The sequence below is a fragment of the Rhynchophorus ferrugineus genome, unplaced genomic scaffold (assembly GCF_030347505.1).
Source record: "Rhynchophorus ferrugineus isolate W39M unplaced genomic scaffold, kcgeb_rfMv2 rfM9, whole genome shotgun sequence".
In the NCBI taxonomy this organism is placed as follows: Eukaryota; Metazoa; Arthropoda; class Insecta; order Coleoptera; family Curculionidae; genus Rhynchophorus; species Rhynchophorus ferrugineus.
The window spans coordinates 5,732,894-5,751,469 of NW_027472588.1; the positions used below are offsets into that span (position 1 = coordinate 5,732,894).

The following is an 18,576-nucleotide window of genomic DNA, read 5'->3' on the forward strand; positions in this document are numbered from 1 at the left end:
CCCATAGATATAGTTGCTCAAAATACATGCAGCTCACTATATCTCCATTAGCATTTGAGTGGTCAGGAAACTAAATACATTTTACAATTACTTAAAACTAGAAACGCTTTTTAATCTTCTTATTTATGTTTCAATGTATAATAGAATTAACGATAATTACGACAGCTAAAATGAAACACCAAAAATGGATATGCCTTATATTAAAGTACCGAGAAATATTATTAGATATTCTAATCATTTTTTCATTATAAAAGGATATTTATTGAGGAAAATGTGTACACAAAAATCACAATTTCCCTCCGTTTGTATATTTTCCATCACCTGTAAAAGCCTAAAAGCTCTTTGAAAATTTAAGCTGGGTTTTCATCCAACATGCCTTGTTAAAATTTGAATTTTCGCCCATAGATATCGTTGATCAAAATACATGCAGCTCACTATATCTCCATTAACATTTGATAGACATAATATTTGTTAAAAAGGAACAAATTAACCGTAATAAATGATGTTTTAAATTTGTGATATATTGACGATATAGAATAGATTTTTTGTTGTTGTAAGGTATTAAAATAATTTGTTCATTATTATCAGAACTAAGAATTTCAAAAACAAATACACGATATATATAGTAACAGTTTTTGGATCTAACAATACTCCAAGGTACTGTAAAATGTTAATTGATTGATTGAAGTTATTGGCTTAGGGTCTCCCACAATGCATTAGCATTTCTTAAAAACTATCAACGCAGACCAAGCATTACTAACAAAAACTGAGGATAAATACCTTCCGTTAGTAGCGCGTTCCAAGGAATTCCAACAGTATAAGCCAATCAACAGTTACAATGCTTAGAATTGTAAAAAAATACATCACCAACCACACATACATCGAGACAAAATAAATATCTGGACAAACAAATAAATAATAAAATTTTGTATAGATAAAAGTCATCCTACTTTCCTACACTTATTTATCTGTTTACAATATTATTTTAACTACTACAAACTGACTACTTTGTAAACGATTCCGAACCCAGTTATATTAATTTAGATTGGTTTTGTTAATAATTTAATTTTTTCTATATGTCGCAAAATTATATTATTATTTTTGTATTGTTAAATTATGTGTATATAGTAAAATATAAAATATGTGTAATGTGAGATAGGTTAAATAAGGTTTTTTTTTAATTTTATTTAGTTATTACATCGATTATTATGTAGATATTTTATATTAAAATGTTTGTTTTTGTTAAAAATCTAAGTTTGATTATTTTTTAATTTTTAGTGAGCACCTTATTTATTTTATTAAAATCGGTTTAATTTTCTTGTTAAATGTATTTTACTTTTCTCTTTTTAATGTTAGATATTATTCAATAAGTAGCGCAGTTATTTTACTTAGTATTACAATGAGTAGGCCAAGTAAAGGTGCAGCCCGTATAAGGAAAAATAGTAATAAAGAAACAATGATTGAAAATACGGAGCGCTTCAGGCACCGGGGTCTTCTACCTAGCCTAGGTGATTTGACAAATGTTTTAACTAAGTAACAACAAGAAGTTATTGTCTCCGCCGGGAATCGAACCCGCAGCCTCCGTGTGGGAGCTAAACGCTTTAACTATTACACCATAGAAGCATTTTATCATATGTCTACGATGTCTTATATTCTATATAGAGTGCTAAACATCCAAACGGAATGACTTTTGCACTGCACGACTTCATTCACAACATTATATATTAAACATTATACCCAAATATCTGATTATTTTAGATAAAAATATGTGAAAACTTTGTAAGTGCCTTTGCAATTTGAGCATTTCCCTCGATTTCCCTCCCTTCCCCCAACAGATCTTGATTTGGTTCCAATGGGAACACCTCGGAAGTGCTTTCTTTCGAATAAAAGGAGAATTTTGGAAATCGGCTCACAATTAACGGAGAAATCGGCGAACATACATAAAAAATATAAAGCCGAACATAAAACCTCCTTCTTTTTAGAAGTCGGTTAAAAAGTGGCACAAAATTTTGAGCACAAATATTTGAATTAGTTAAAATTCAAGTTAAGATATGAAATATCTTTATTACTTAAATAAAACTACGAAACACGTGTTGATTGAGGTTACGTTATATCCCAAAGCTCCCTATTATTTCTTAATGATCAGTATACGTTTATTATGTACTTGCTTGGAATCTTGGCTCGCATCCAAATTACTAATTGCATTGCAACCAAACATATTTTCATCTGTTCCCTAAACAATGTTTATCACTTAACAATGCACTGCTCGTTAAATATAACATGTAATGAATAAATATATATATATTAACGGTATTATATTAATATATATGTGACTTTTGCTTTTAATTCTATTTTATTTAAAAAATAATTTTAATTCCTTCTATTTTATTTTCGTTAAATCACTTTATTTGCATCGTCCATTATGATATTTCAAACTCCTTGTCCGTTTCTGATGTTTGCTGATGATAATAGTATATACAAAAGTCTATTTAAAATTAATCATGTAGTGCGCACTAAAATTTTATTTTGCCACGTTGCCAATTCTTGTAAATTGTATGAAGATTTTAAGAATAAAATTCATAATTAAAATTAGTTTTCCCGAATTCACAGGTTAACTTAAAATTTCATTTATTATTGTTAGTATCAAATATTCTTGCTATATATTGGGAATATAACAATTGTGTTGGACCTCATTTACTAATTCTTCAACATTAATCACTTTTATGCCTTGTATCTTCCAAATTCAATCCATTGGCTTGCTGAATGTGATATAAATCTTTATGAGTCAATAAATCTAATTTTTCCAAAATGTCACTACTTATATTATCTTGGATTTCATCTAACTGGACTTTTAGCTGCTAATTTAGTTGAATATAATCTATTCAAATTTATTTTATACATACGTCATCTAAATTTGTGACATCAAAAGGTCACAATGTTGCCGCATCAACTCTGAGTTTCAGTTCATTTTGGCTTTGACATACAACAAAATTCTAATCTAAATAAAATAATTGGACAAAAATGTTATCAAATATAATTTAACATTATAGTACATCTAAAAACTACAGCAAGATGGAGCCACAGCACACACAGCTCGTTCAACAGTTCAATTATTGAATGACGTTTTTTCAGGAAGACTAACTTCGCGAAGTGGCGATTTAGCAGATCACTGAATTTAACAGCGCCAGACTTGTTCTTATGGGATTATTTAAAATCAAAAGTTTATGTGAATAAGCCCCAAACGATTGAACATCTCAATGACTATCGTCACGAATTTGACGAAATTCAGCCTCAGATGTTGCAGAATGTCATGAAAAATGCCTTAAAAAGAATTTGCCTAGCGGATCGCGGTCAAACATCATAACAAAAAAAATGTAAAGGCCAAATAAACTTTTCATGAAAACCAAACTTAGTTATCTTTTCTTTGAGCAAAATTATAGGCAATCGAAATGGTAGCAGGACTTTTGCCCCATGTTGTAGTTCGAAATGCAGGGTCGATATATATTTGGAGAGCATAAATCTTAACAGCATCCAGTCAGAGCAAATGCACATATTTCTCATTGAGCATCTTTGTAAATAAGAAAATATTCTAACAACAATTTTTAATTGATCTCCATTTAAATTTAACGATTTAATCAGACGCCGCCGGTCTTCCAGCGGTGTTAGTAATAAATTTCGGACAAGAACCGCTTAATAAAAACTAAATCGCACCCTTTCCTAACCGACGACAAGCCCTTATATTAATAACCGGCATCACACGTTTTTCTTTTAATGTCATCCGCCTCGTAACTTGCTCCCGAAGGATAATTAAACGGCTGTCTCCGGCTATTCGACGGGAGAAATCTGGACCGAATGTACAACAAACTCCGAACAGCTGTTCCGTACGCGATAATCCGCCGCAAGGATAAAAATCACTCGACCGAGAAGGCTCCAGATGTCCCGTGGATGCGAACTAAACTCTTTCAGTCGTCCGCGCTTAATTGCATATCTTTCCTTTCCATAAAACGTAGAGAATTTCTTGTTAAGGCTTCGCGTTTCGGTTTTAACGACTCCAGGCAAGATTTGGCCAGATTTCATACTCGAATATAAATTATACAATATCTGGTAAAGGGTTCTTTTTAACTAAGTACAGAATGTTGTTTTTAATAACACCAATTTTAGCTCTTGTGGCTATTAAAAAATACAAGAAAATAATGATGGTCGCGACACTTTTTAGTTAAGATTTATTGTATCAGCAGGTAAGGCGGAGAAATCTGTTTTATAATCTATTTTTATTATTTTATAAATTTTCAGTAGAATGATGCATTCAGCGAAACTTATTTTTTTCTTCAAATGCGGCCGTTTTTCGGCGATTTCGTCCTTCAAACGGCCCAATAACGCTATGTAATAGTCGCTGTTGATGATCCTTCCTTTTTCAAAGTAGTCAATGAAAATTATTCCATGCGCATCCCAAAATACAGACGCCATAACATTGCCAGCCGACTGTTGCGTTTTCCCACGCTTTGGAGCGGGTTCATCGTGTGCGGTCCACTCGGATGACTGCCGATTGGACTTCGGAGTGAAATGATAGAGCCATGTTTCATCTATTGTCACATATCGACGAAAAACTGGGGTTTATTACGCTTGATCAACTTCAAACACTGCTCCGAATCATCAACTCGTCGTTGTTTTTGGTCAAAAGTTAGCTCGCGCGGCAGCTACTTTGCACGGAGCTTTCTCATACCCAAATATTCGTAAAGGATATGATGTACACGTTCAGTTGATATCTTTAGAGTGTCTGCTATTTCATTCAATTTCAATTTACGGTCAATCAGAATCATTTTGTGGATTTTTTAATGTCCGCTGCGTTCACCGTCTTCGGTGCTCATTTCACCACGTCTAAACTTAGCATACCAATCGTTGATGGTTGATTTTCCTGGACCAGTATCCGGAAACTTGGCATCAAGCCAATTTTTTGCTCCAACTGTATTTTTTACCTTCAAAAAGCAATATTTTATCAACACTCTAAATTATATCCATTTTTTTCACAGTAACAAGAGTTGTTTCACTTAATTTGCTATAATTTACAAACTAATGAACCGACAGCTGTCAAATTTATACACGCATCTTTTGAGGGCTAGGGCTAACTAAAAAACGTATGGATTTACTTCTAGTAGCGCCATCTATGTGTCAGGCTTTTCAATTGATCTATTAATATAAATATAAGAAATACTTATTGTCTATTGGGCAGGTTGTGGAACTACTAAGAGTAATAAAAGTACTATAATAGCTAGAACTTTAACTGGAAGGTAGAACAGCTATAATTGATCTGTTCTGCACCAGATACGGCAAGCCTGACCTAATATGGACGTTAATTTATGGAATAAACCAAACGAATTAAAATGTATTACTTTTTATAATTTGAAGTCATTTTTGTGTAGTTTTATATTTGAAAACGCTTTGCGATTTCCCGGGCTACAAGATGCGTCGGCCCTTCCGCATTGCCGATTCCGGACGCGTCCATTCTCGCGAGCCGCCAGCTTAATACCCCAAACTCGCTCAAACACGGACACACTCGGAAAAATTAGTCCGCCAGTCCGGAACAGAAAAAGCCGTTTTATTTATTTACGAGATGATGTTCTGCTTTTTTGCCTCCAGTCCTCGTCGCAAAAACAACTTTTGTCGAGTAAATAAAATTAAGCTCGACGAACTGGAGTCGTAATGGAAATTTTTGCGTGGAGATTTCTCCGGTTTGCGGCTCCCTCCTTCCTCCCACCGATACCGGAGGATCTCAAGGAAAAAGTCTTTGATATATACGGTTTTCTCTTTCCGTTGGGGATATGGATCAACATTGGCAATTGATTATTTAATCGGTATTAAGGAAAAGCTTTCGGCAAAAGAAATTATTCACGTCCGATATTTGTCCATGGTGAAAAGCGGCGTTTGGTCATAGAAATGGAAAAAAGATGTTTATTTTGTGAAACTGTATTTAGAAAACTCAACCATCTGGGTAGCACTCATTAACTGCTAAAAAGATGGGATAAATGATAGTCTGTGTTGAATAATAATTACTATATGTACCAGTAAGTTATTACCAGATTTTTCGAAAAAAAACTACATAATTTTCAAGAAAATACAATTGAAAATATTTATTCATTCATAGTATTGGCCATTTGGTTTTATACATCTTACCCATCTTTTAGGCAATTTATGAGTGCTATTCCAAAAAAACTGTTTGTTCTTTGAGCAAAACTAATCATCGAGCCATTTTATAGCTTCATCGAAATTGTGAAGCGCTGTTCTGCAAATGAGTGTCCCATTGATGCGAAAAGTTGATAGTCGGGTACGGCGGATGCGAGAATATGTCACATCCAAGTACTTTCAACGCTTTCTATCCGGTTTTTCTTTATGAGACGGTGTGTTATCGTGCTATAAAATCACATTACGGTGTCTTTGGATCCATCTTAGCATTTGTTCAATACATGGTTCAAATTAATAATTTGTTATCGGTTGCGATCACTATTAACTGTCTCACCAGGTTTCTACAGTTCGCAGTACACTATGCCTCTCTAGTCCCACCAAAATCTTGGTCTTGGTGTCGATCGGCCGGTTTTACCAGTCATGATTTTTTGCGCTTTACATTACTTGTGACGTTCGGTACAAAAATGACTTCCGATCATATATTTCAAGCAGTATTTCACAGAGGATTTTTTGATTTTCCAGTGATTTTATTGATGTGGTACCCATCTTCCGATCTTTTGCAGTTTTCCCATTGCTCGTACTCGATCACTAATAATTTCCTTGGCCCCAATTAACAGTTCTGCTAATTGTTTTTAAGCTTGTGTTGGGTTTTCAACTTTTTCTTCAAACTTCTTCGGTCCACCAGAATGTTCTTTGTCTTTCACATCGAAATCACCACTTTTGAATTTTCGAAACCACGAAAGTTTCTATCAGCAAATGATGACATTAAGTGGCTTTTTTCTTTTAAATAAATAAGAAAAGTAATGCGTGTCGCAAAAGCACATTTTCAGGCACGAAATTTAATATAGAAGTATAATCAAAGAAGTATAAATATATGACGGTATTTTGAAAATTTTCAAGCTAATTTAGAACAAATGCGTCTGAGAAGTTCTGACCAATCAACACGCATGCTGGAGTCCTTTTAATGCCGTCTCTTTCCTAGCCATACCAGATATTCAATACAATACGATAAATTATATTGTATCAAATCACAAATCTTTTTCCATATCACAAATATTAACTAATAACAGTTATATATATATATATAAAGTCTTCTTTTACCAACTATGGGTTTATCTGGACTGGGCCTAAAGTTTAACGTGGGCTCCGAACCACGGTCCTCAGCATTAAGCCTTCCGACTGACAGCTGACCAACTTTAGAAATCATCCCAGAAGACATCCATTTTCGTTGTCGGATTTTACACTCTTGTCTAGAACATTCACAAATATTAAACAATCACAAACAAAAATTTACGACCGTACCCCAGCAGGATGCGAACCCGCGGCTACAACAGTAGGACGACCGTGCCATCGCCTTTACCACTGCGCCACCAAGCCGGCTAACTATTAACAGTTTGTAGGAATGTTCGTCGGGTCGGTCGGTCGGTCGAAATGTGTGGCTGCCGCTGCGATTATTTGTCAGAACACTCACTACTATTTTTGGAAGGACAAGGAAAGGCACGGGAACTAAAAACACTGGTTGAATCAAAGTTGTTTATTCTAACTTACGATTGATACATGTGGTCGATGGGAGAATTGACAGGATATTAGGTTAAGGTGAAGGAAGTACGGTAGCGCTGTGGAAGTGGTACTGTTACAGGGGGACGGTGATAAGAAAAGAGCGCGAAACGTCGTCGTGATGGCCTTTTATACTCCAGAACTGCATGGTACCAATCCACCGGCGTTGCCAACCTTTGTAGTTGTTGATGGTGAATGAATGGCCACAAGTTAAATGTACAAAAAACTATGGAAAAAAACGCTACATGTTTCTCAAACTCAACACATAACTCATTTATAATTCATCATCGCAACATTTAGAAAACATTGAAAAAAAAACGAAAATACTTTTTTCCCAAACCACATGTGTTATTTGAATTTTGTTGAAAAATGTCTTCATTATGTATTGGCAGCACCAACATCAATCAACTCTTTTTCACTAATCTAATATCTTAAACTGATTAGCCTAGTTATTACTACAAAAATCGCGTAGCCCATGGCAGAACGGAAACAAACGGCGAGCCACGCAACCGTTACGGTCCCGTTCGAATTTAATAAGTCGCCTGGGCAAGCGGGAAATAAAATAACAAGCGGCGGCCCCTACAATTTAATTTAGCAAGAATGAACAGCCCATTCTGCCGGTTATTACTCGGCGGTTTCTTTTTTCTCCTTCTTCGGGCTCCTCGGCCGCCCCACGTTGATATATCGGGTCTGACCCCACCCCCGCCCGCCAGGAGGGCACGCGCGCCCAGGATAATAAAGCTCCCGGCCGGCCGGCCGGTCTCTGGATTGTTATTGCCGTGTCCGGACGTGCCCGGCTTTCCGACGAGTCGGGAAATCTTGAAATATTTAGTTTTATGGGTGTTACGCGGCCCGTCAATCCGTCTCGAAGTCTTGACAAGCGTGGCCCGAACGTAAATAATGATCGATCATCCTTGCGGAGCTTGTGCGGTGTCAGGAATCGATGGAAAAGTGTAATATTTGATTCGCACTGAAATAGTTTGTTGGGGCTTTAAAAATTATTACCGGCCTTTTGAGCTTTATATGTGATAGTATGTGTGGAGTAATGTGTTCTGCTACCAAAACTTGCCTGACAATACTCAATATAACATCAGAAATATATTTGACATATAACATGAATTACAACAACAATTCTTTATATTAAAATATGTGCAAACTCTCTCAAAAACGAACAGTCACTAACCATTTTAAAATGTATTTAATTAAATCTAACGTTATTTAAGTTGCAATATTCAACAAAATGTTGATAAGTTTAAATTACTGCATCACTGAACATTATAACAAAATTATCATAAGTAAGATTGTTTGCAGAACTGTAATAACAACTCCAATGTATCAAATATAATTATTCTTATATCTTAATATAAAATAATCAATGAAATATTATATGTTTGTATTAAAACAGAGAATATATGAATATTACAATTAGGTAATTTATTGTTTACAATTTAGAAATGTATAATGTAATCTTATTACATTTATCAATTACACATTAATATTTATCAATGCTTTAAAATTTTTACAAAATTACTGGTAATAATTCGTAGCTTCTTCTATTTGTTGCATATTTTCATTACTTCATTTATATATACATACAATCTATATCATTTATCCATATTTTTCACCTAAAATATACATTGAAATATAGTAAATACACCAGGCTGATAGAAAGTATATTTTTTTACCTAATTTTTTCTTTAAAACAATTTTTATTTTTTCCTGTCAGTAGTTGTTAACAACAATTCGAGAACTCTTGATGCACAATTTTTTCTTTTATTATTTTTCTTAGTAGTTCCACAATCTGCCCAGAGAGCAACAAGTGTTTGTTATATTTATATTATATATACGTGGCATGTAAAAAATTACTTCATTAAGTGATCTCCTGTATAAAATTGTATTTTAATTAATTAGCCTTATTCTAAAGCTTATTCTAAAGTCTACATATGTCCAATAATCAGATCGGATGGTGTTAGATCTTTTAGTCTACGCACTTCACTGTAACTTCGCAAATTTAGCTGATTAGCGAGTACATTGGGATGCACTGACACTCTTTCGAAGTACTTACACTCATTAGTGGTTCTAGAAGAATATCGCGTTGTATCACTTCATTTGAAACATAGTAGGGGGCATCGACAATGGCGCGCAACACTTTATTTTGGAACCGTTGTATGATGGATATATTAGACTTGCTATCAGTTCCTCATAGTTGGATTTGATATGAGTTCATAAAAGTCCTTAAATTGGATACTCTAACTTATCGTTTAATGAAGAATAATCCAGGTAATAGTAACATTTTTTTACAGCCACTGTCTGTAGTAGGACTTATATCAATGTCCAGCATATTCGCCAAATTGTGTTGCCTTTCACTTTTCTCCGGCCTTAAAAATTAATTCGTTCATTCATTCTCATTAAAAGGAGAAACAACCGAAAGCTGACAAGGGATTGGATGACATTAAATTAGTACCGAAATCTAATTTATAATTTTCGTCTGATTTCCAGGTACTTATTGATCAACCCGGTATAATACAAATAAATTTGGCATTAATAATTTCCAAAACAGGCGATGATCTTTCTTATTTATTATATTATAAATAAATTCCTCGCATGTTATAAAGGTTCCCGAGCGACCTAGTTAGATATTGTGGTCACGACGGCCTGAACCTGGCGAATGGCCGAGTAAGCCGTCCCTTTCATTAGAATTTTGAGGTTCTGCAGGGGAAAATGACCACGCAGACACACGGGGGAATATTAACTGGACCTTTTCCTGGCAAATATTGACAAACCACTGGATATGTGAGCAAGAATCTCTAGTTAGGTAAACGAGTGTTTAACCTTCAGGCATAAATTTATTAATTCGGATTATACGTCACCGGAAACGTCACACGTCTAACTAATATTATCAATTTATTTACCGATATATAGTCAATTCAACACAACAATGAACTATCGTCAATTCGTCTCTCGTCTCCTAAATTGATGACGCAAAACACATTGAACATGCAACATGTTACATTAAACTGTTTCTCACACCACCTATGAGTTAAAGTTCTTATGTCCTCTGGAGACTTAATCCACCTAATTAACAATTGTATATCCAATATTTTACTTTCATTAGAGAGCATCTTTACCTTTTACGTTTAGGTCTTGTTTCCTTCGGTACAGTGTTGGCTTGTAAAGTCATTTTGATGTCACTGTATTTCTCCTGTATATTATATATGTATGTATATCCTAAATAATTATACACATATGTATACATACAAATCTTTCACATTCTACAATATAATTTCCTACAGTTATCGTATATTAATTATATACTCACCTTTAGTTCACCATTAACTCTCATCATCCTGTCTTGTAAATTGTCAGCATTGGATAATAATTCCACATTCAGAAAGTTTCATTCAAGTGAATAACTCAGCTATTTATTTCCAATCCATCAAAAATTTGTTCACAATTCCATCATATGTCAATTTCCTCTTTGATGTTCATCCAAAATGAAGGTGCTATTAACCATACATGTTTAAAGCATGATGAACAATATATCCGCAATGAATTATTAAAAAATGTTATGACTAATAAAACCTAATCAACTGTTATTCCAACGTTTACCTTTTTCCATCAACTTCTTGTCTTAATACTATTTTTATTATCATCATGTCATGAATGACCATTATATGGTGACATGCTGAGCTTATAAGCTGATTCATGTACATGCTCGAAAGTATCAGACAGCATTGTATCTCTTTTTAACTCAAATAAAATGAGTTAGAAAATATAATCCCTTTTATTCTATAAACATTCCCCTAAAACCATAACCAGGAATTTTGCAACGATTTATGGCGTTCAACCAGTTTTTGAACGTCTTGAAGGCTTACACAAACATTTTAAACAAACCAGTCTATTTGGAAACCACTGTCTTTGATGAAGTAAATTTACCCAAAACATTCACCAGTTCGGTATTAACTTCTTTAACTTTTAAATTTCTTTTAACAATTGCAAGATATTTCTTTTTTTTTTATTGTAAAGAATACACTGACATAACTCTTAGTTCTGCTATTAACCAATAAATGATTCTCAGCTATTTTATTGAACAATCTAGTTCGTAACTTCCAACACATTGTTTAACAGAAAGACATGATGTTCCAGCGACATTTATATTAAAACGTATTTTAAAATTGTAAAGAAAAAAAGAAAAACCAGTGTTTGGAACTATTGACTGTTTAGTAATTGACTATTTTTACTATTTTTATTTTTACTAATTTTTACCAGTGACTGTTTCAGTCCACTGTTTTCAGTCGCTATTTTCGGTCGGACTGATTTTGTTACTATTTACTATCGACTGTTTCAATTGTACTTTTAGTTACTATTTTTGGTTCTACTTGTTTCATTCGACTGATTTTTAACGTTTTGGCTCTGTTCTCCTTGTCAAAAATGTACCTAATTTATGCTTACATAGATTTATATGTTATATATGTAGTTTTTTTTTGGTAATTTGCTTGTAAATAACAATATATTATGTATTAATATTATAGTACTTTGGTACGAAATGTTTCAAGATTGTTAATGTAATAGGGTAAAAAAATTAAAATTGGAAATGGTAAATAGTAAAATATTTTGACTGTTTTTATGGCAATAATAGGTGATATTTCGATTACTCTCTCGATTTTTTATTAAACAATATTTCCGTTCAATAACAAATAAAGCATTTATATTATTTCATTGAGTTCATTTTTAGTTATGTCATAGATTTTTTTTTCTATAATTAGGTGTATGTTTAATTTTTATACAGTATTGATGGTTATTTTACATCTTTAGTTTTTAGGTTTTGTTTCAGTTCTATTGTATTATCAAAAGTTTATTACAGTATATTATTTAAAAATAGCAATTAACACATTAAAATACAACAAAATATTTTCGGGATATTATTCCATTCCATAGAAAAATTCCATTCCTTTTTCCACAGAACATTCAAATATAAAAGTATTTCTACTTCGTTTAAAATTAAATTATAAATTGCATGTTGGAAAATATAACCACATACAAAATTAACTGCCCCAAGCAATTATATCCCTCCTTTCCTCAGTCCTCCTCTCCTCCTCTTTTTTACAGTCGAACCGTAATAATAATTACTATTTTCAATCGCTAGTTTTTTGACTATCGACTGTTTCGACTGTTTTCAGTCGATAGGTCCCAATGCTACTAAAAAGATATGATATAAACAAACTTGCTATTAGATATATCATTACTCAGAATTATTCAAATATGTAGATATTTCAGATTACTGTAATAAATGTATATATAAACATTTATTGACCAAACTTATACCTTGAGCTGCGTTATTTATTCATGATCGACACACAGATTCTACACAAGATACTGAAGAGCTATAACTGTTATAGCTTGTCTAGAATAAAAATGGAATACTTTTAATAATGTATAATAATCGTTTATCAATAGTGAAAAAAAACAAGTCTTCGTATAAATAAAACAGAAATTATGTTTCAGGTTCAAGTGCCTTAAGGGATGTGATCATCAAAGTTCCGGAAGCTGCCGTTCGTGGCCGTGACGCCACCCTGGAATGTTCCTTCGACTTAGAAGGAGAAAGTTTATATTCATTAAAATGGTAATAATGCATATTTCTTATTATAATTAATTGTAATATATTTTAACACTTGTAATAATCCAGAAATTGATTATTGCAACTTATCGAGGAAAAATCAAAATACTTTCTATGGTTTTCTACGTCTCCCATCTTTGTAGCATCATCATCCTCGCATCTTATGGCATTAAAATTCTTAAAATACAATTGCAGGTATCACAACGGCCATGAATTCTATCGCTATACACCAAGCGAACGAACCCCGGTACGTGTATACCCAGAGAATGGCATCAATATAAATGAACAGGAATCAACAGAGCGCCAAATAGTACTACATAATGTCTCAAGAGAGATGAGCGGTCAGTTCAGTTGCGAAGTAACAGCCGACAAGCCCAGTTTCTTCATGGCAATGCAAACTGAAGAGCTTCGAGTAAGTTTAACTCATATTTGGTCAATCCCAGCCATTTTTTGAATGATCACTTAAATGATATTTTTCAACTAATGTGTATTTATTTATGTTTTGCGAGCCATTCCTTAATTACAAGCTTTGCCAACAACTTGTTGAGGTCCTTTTGTGGGATTACTGTTGGATATATGCAATAAATTACTAAAAATTATTATGATTTAACAACCCTAACCCAAAGTTATTATAACTTTTACCTTTTTCCAACATCATAGTATGTACAAGAAAAATATTTCCGATAACAACCCCAACAGCTTAATATTTAACAATATCAATACTTCTATCAATCAACAATCCCTCTATCGCGGTTTGCTGGTAGGAACAGGCCCCATTACCTCTGTATCTGTTCGAAGTTTTGATCACTGACTGACTGATGGTATTTTCAATCATAGTAATCAAAAATAGTGAGCATCGATTCCAAATTTATCAAAACAAGCAAAGCGCCAAAAGCGCTGATTCGGTACATGTTCAAAGTTATCAACAGCATTGTGTGTCTTTCTAAATGAAATAAAATGATAAGGAAAATATTTTTTTTATTTTTCATTTAATTAGTACATTGTTACTAGTCGTTGCCGACTAACCTACAATTTATCTTTAGGATAACGTAAATCTAGGTATATAGGAGGGCCCATGGTCCCTATCTCAATCTCTGCTGAAATAATATTTATACATGTCACTGCTGTTTTTTTTTATTATATGCACCTCACTACACAACACTACACAAGATCAGATGGTTTGATACTTTTGAGTCTGTGTCCTGTTCTGGTGGTATCCAAAAGCTGCAATACTTCAATATTTTCATGAGAATTGGAGTGTTTCCTCATGCCCCCTTGCAGTTCTCTTGATTTCTTAACTGACTGTGGGTATTTGAAGGTCTCGATGTAGGTAATCAGTCCTATAGTATTTGGGTGCGCTCACAATACCTCTCAGGACTTCTGAAGAAATTGTATTTTGTTTATGTTACTCTTATATAAGAGCAATCTATGTACTGATAATTATAATTTTCTTCCAATTAGCCAGTACATTTTTCTATAATTCAATTCCTTCTTTTCTTTTCTTCTTTATATGTTTCTTCCAGTGAAGTTTTGCATCAAGATTCATTCCGAGATATTTAGCGTTGTTTCTATATGGAATGATAGTATTATTTAATGTTATTGGTGCTTGTACGGTCTGATTGTGGGTGAACTGCACATGCACAGATTTAGTTTCAGTAATTTTTATTTTCCAAGCTTGTGTCTTATTTATACTGTCACTTGCCTGTTGTAATTTTCGTGAGGCTTCTTCAGTATTGTCTCCGACAGCTATAATCGCAGTATCATCAGAAAATCTAGGCATCGTAATATTATCCATTTGTGGTATATGACAAGTGTAGAGGAGATAAAGCATTGGCCCCAGTACACTTCCTTGTGGTACACCTGCTTCAACTTTTTTTTTGTAGAGTAAGCTTCTTCTTGTTTGACTCTAAATATTCTGGTTGTAATGTACGATTTTAATATTTCGGTGTATTGTTTTAGTAACATTATCTGTACTATTATGAACAAGGCCTTCATGCCAAACCTTATCGAAGGCTTGCGTTACAACTAAGAGTATAGCTGAGCATACTGCTTTAGTTTCGTAGGCTTTTCAATAACACAATAACATCTGTTATTCTGTGAACCTGGTCAATTATTGAATGCTTGTTAATAAACCCAAACTGGTGTGTTGGTATTAGGTTTTTTCTCTCTATGATCGGTTTTTTTCATCAAGAGTTTTTCGAAAACCTTAGATGTTACTGGAGCAGCGATATAGATCAATAGACTTTTATTTCGTTTGGTGACTTCCCAGGTTTTGGGATTATTATAATTTTCGTCATCTTCCAAATACCAGAGACATGTTTTAATCTAAATGCTGTATTGACCAAGTTGGTGAGTTTTATAACTCCCTCTCTTGGTAGTTTTTGTAATAATTCCCCTGTTATTAAATCGTAGCCTGTTGATTTCCTAGGTTTAATGTCAGTTTTAATAACTTTGGTTATTTCTTTCGGCGTAACTAATTCAATCATCAAATTTTCAGCTTCTCAATTATATTCAATATCAATTTCGTTTGGTTTGAAAGTTTTTTCTAGATATTCAGCAGATGCATCTGCTTTTTGATGATTGTCACGTGCCCAATTGCCCCATAGGTCTCCTATAAGGACAATATTGTCTAATATTAAAACAAATTTATAAACTACAATAGGCAATACAATATATCTTGATGACGTAAATTCACTGCTACATTTTTACTGCTACATTTCAGGGCGGTTATATTATTTTGTCCATTTTCTATATAATATTCCTTATAAACTTATTATCTGACACAAATTTGGCATATCCCCTGTAAAATATAATATTTCAAATGGCGTGAAATAAAATCCTAATGAGGCAGATTTAACTTTTAAAGACCCTAAAAATAAAACCGGACGCCGGTTTTCTGTGCGTAAAAGTGTGCGTGGACAAATTATATTATTCATAATTAAATTTTAATGGCCTCGTAATGACCTTTAACATTAATTACGATATTTTTAACGCCATACTACAAAATATATTGCGAAATGAATAAAAAATCTGTTACATGTCTAGAAATAGATTTTCAACGAATATTAATTTGGGCGTTAAAATCAAGAGCTTTGAAGATAGAAATGCAAGGCAATGCGTGTGCGTTTTAACCCTAACTAGATTAATGCACTATTCCGATTAAAAGAGGTAACCAGGACATGTTTAGAAAATAGCTGCAATTATTATGATTCTAACACCTAGAAAACCATCAAACCAAGTTTTTTTTATTATTTAATTATTACATTGTTACTAACTAACTAACATACAAGTTGTCTTTATGATAACTGAAATCTAGCTATATAACTAAGAGGACCCATCGACCCTATCTCAGTCTCTGGTGAAATAATGTTTATACATGTCACTGCTGAATTTTTTAATATATGCACCTCACTACACAAGATCAGATGCTTTGATTCTTTTTAGTCTGTATCCTGCTCTGGTGTTATCCAAAAGTTGCAATTCTTACAATGCGCAGATTTACTTCCGTTAATTTTTATTTTCCAAGCTTGTATCCAATTATTTATATTGTCACTTGCCTGTTGTAATTTTCGTGAGGCTTCTCCAATGTTGTCTCCGACAGCTATAAGCTCAGTATCATCAGGAAATGTAACCATCGCAATATTCTCCACTTGTGGTATATCACTACTACGAAGAGAAAAATGTTTGCTCAGATAGATTCTTGGACGTAGTGTAATCATTCGATACAGTCTAGCAAAAGGGACTCATGTAAAAAATCCATAAAATGTTACCGAAGTAATACACTGAACTCTTACACCCCTACATTTCAGTGAGGATGTTTAGAGTTATACAAGAAGAATCTTACTCAATAATGAAAGAAAGAAAATCAGATAAAGCGCAAAGCAGAATCCTGTTCTATAACTACTTGATACATCTAATACACCACAAATAGACAAGTAGATAGAAATATTATTATGTCTACATTTGGTGATGACATTGCAATATTTGCTATTGGAGTCAACAACTAAGAAGCATTGAAAGCATCAGAAAACTGCAAGATGCAAGTAATAATATAAACATGGAGTGATTCATCTGTAACCAAACTGTTCATATACCAAAAAATATAAGTAACACTATTATACCATATAGTAACAACCCTAAGTACCTTGGGATGAATCTTAATGTACGAGATTATAAAACGAGAAGAAAAGAACTAGAACTGAAATACCAAAAAATGTATTAGTTATTCAGAAGAAATTATAAATTATCTCTAGATAACAAGTTGCTGCTAGACAAGCAAATATTAAAACCTAGAGAAGAGTAATATGAGCACAATCAGTATTTCGGAATAAAATCCTGAGAAATATTGTGATTGCACCCAAAACTACAGGAATACTTACACCGAGACCTTTGAATTCCAACTGCTATAGAGAAAATTAAGATATTGGCAACAAGGCACAAAACAACTCTTGAGTAACATTTTGTTAGAGACTGTAGTAATGACCAATGAGTCTTCATTAAGGACTACCTAGTTTTAAGTCACTGTAGAAACAAATCATAAGTTCATCAACAACGAGTAGTATTAGTAAATTATACAAATTCTTGAACTTGAACTGACATGAAACAAATCATAAGTTCATCAACAACGAGTAGTATTAGTAAATTATACAAATTCTTGAACTTGAACTGACATGTTTGTGTCCTAATTTCAATAATTAAATTTAGAATATAATATAATAATATACAACATAATGAAACATCTATATAACACACATTCATGCATCATTCGTGTAACGCATACGTTATAAATATAGGGCACGGTTGATTATTCTAAAACAAGAATATATTTTTTAATTAATAAATTGATACTACATGTCAAACCTTGTCAAAGGCTTGGGCTATATTTAGAAATATAGCTGAACCAATAAACTTTTTCTGTAATAATTATATTGTTCATCATCATATTTAACAACAAATTATTCATGTTTAACAAAAAATCAATACAGAATGAAAGAACAAAAACATATTAATTATGTATATAATTATTAATTCAACAAAATACAACAAAAAAAACATTTTTATAATTTAAAAAATTACAATTTCTAAATATAGAATACATAAAAACGTTCATAAACAACAGAACAAATCCTGTCTTTTATATGAAGCTGAGGATCTGCCTTGAACCTTTATAAATCGGATGAAAAGGTATATCATAAAGACCATAAAAGATTTTCACATATCCC

The 18,576-nt window shown here is 33.0% G+C and overlaps 1 protein-coding gene across 1 annotated transcript in view; it reads left to right on the top strand.

Moving 5' to 3' along the window:
• Positions 1–18,576, top strand: part of LOC143201956 (uncharacterized) — an 80,068-nt gene that overhangs the window by 57,798 nt on the left and 3,694 nt on the right. Inside the window, exons 3-4 of the mRNA XM_076413189.1 lie at positions 13,243–13,360; positions 13,550–13,766. Coding sequence (XP_076269304.1) covers positions 13,243–13,360; positions 13,550–13,766 — 335 coding nt within the window. The remainder of the gene's footprint in view (positions 1–13,242; positions 13,361–13,549; positions 13,767–18,576) is intronic.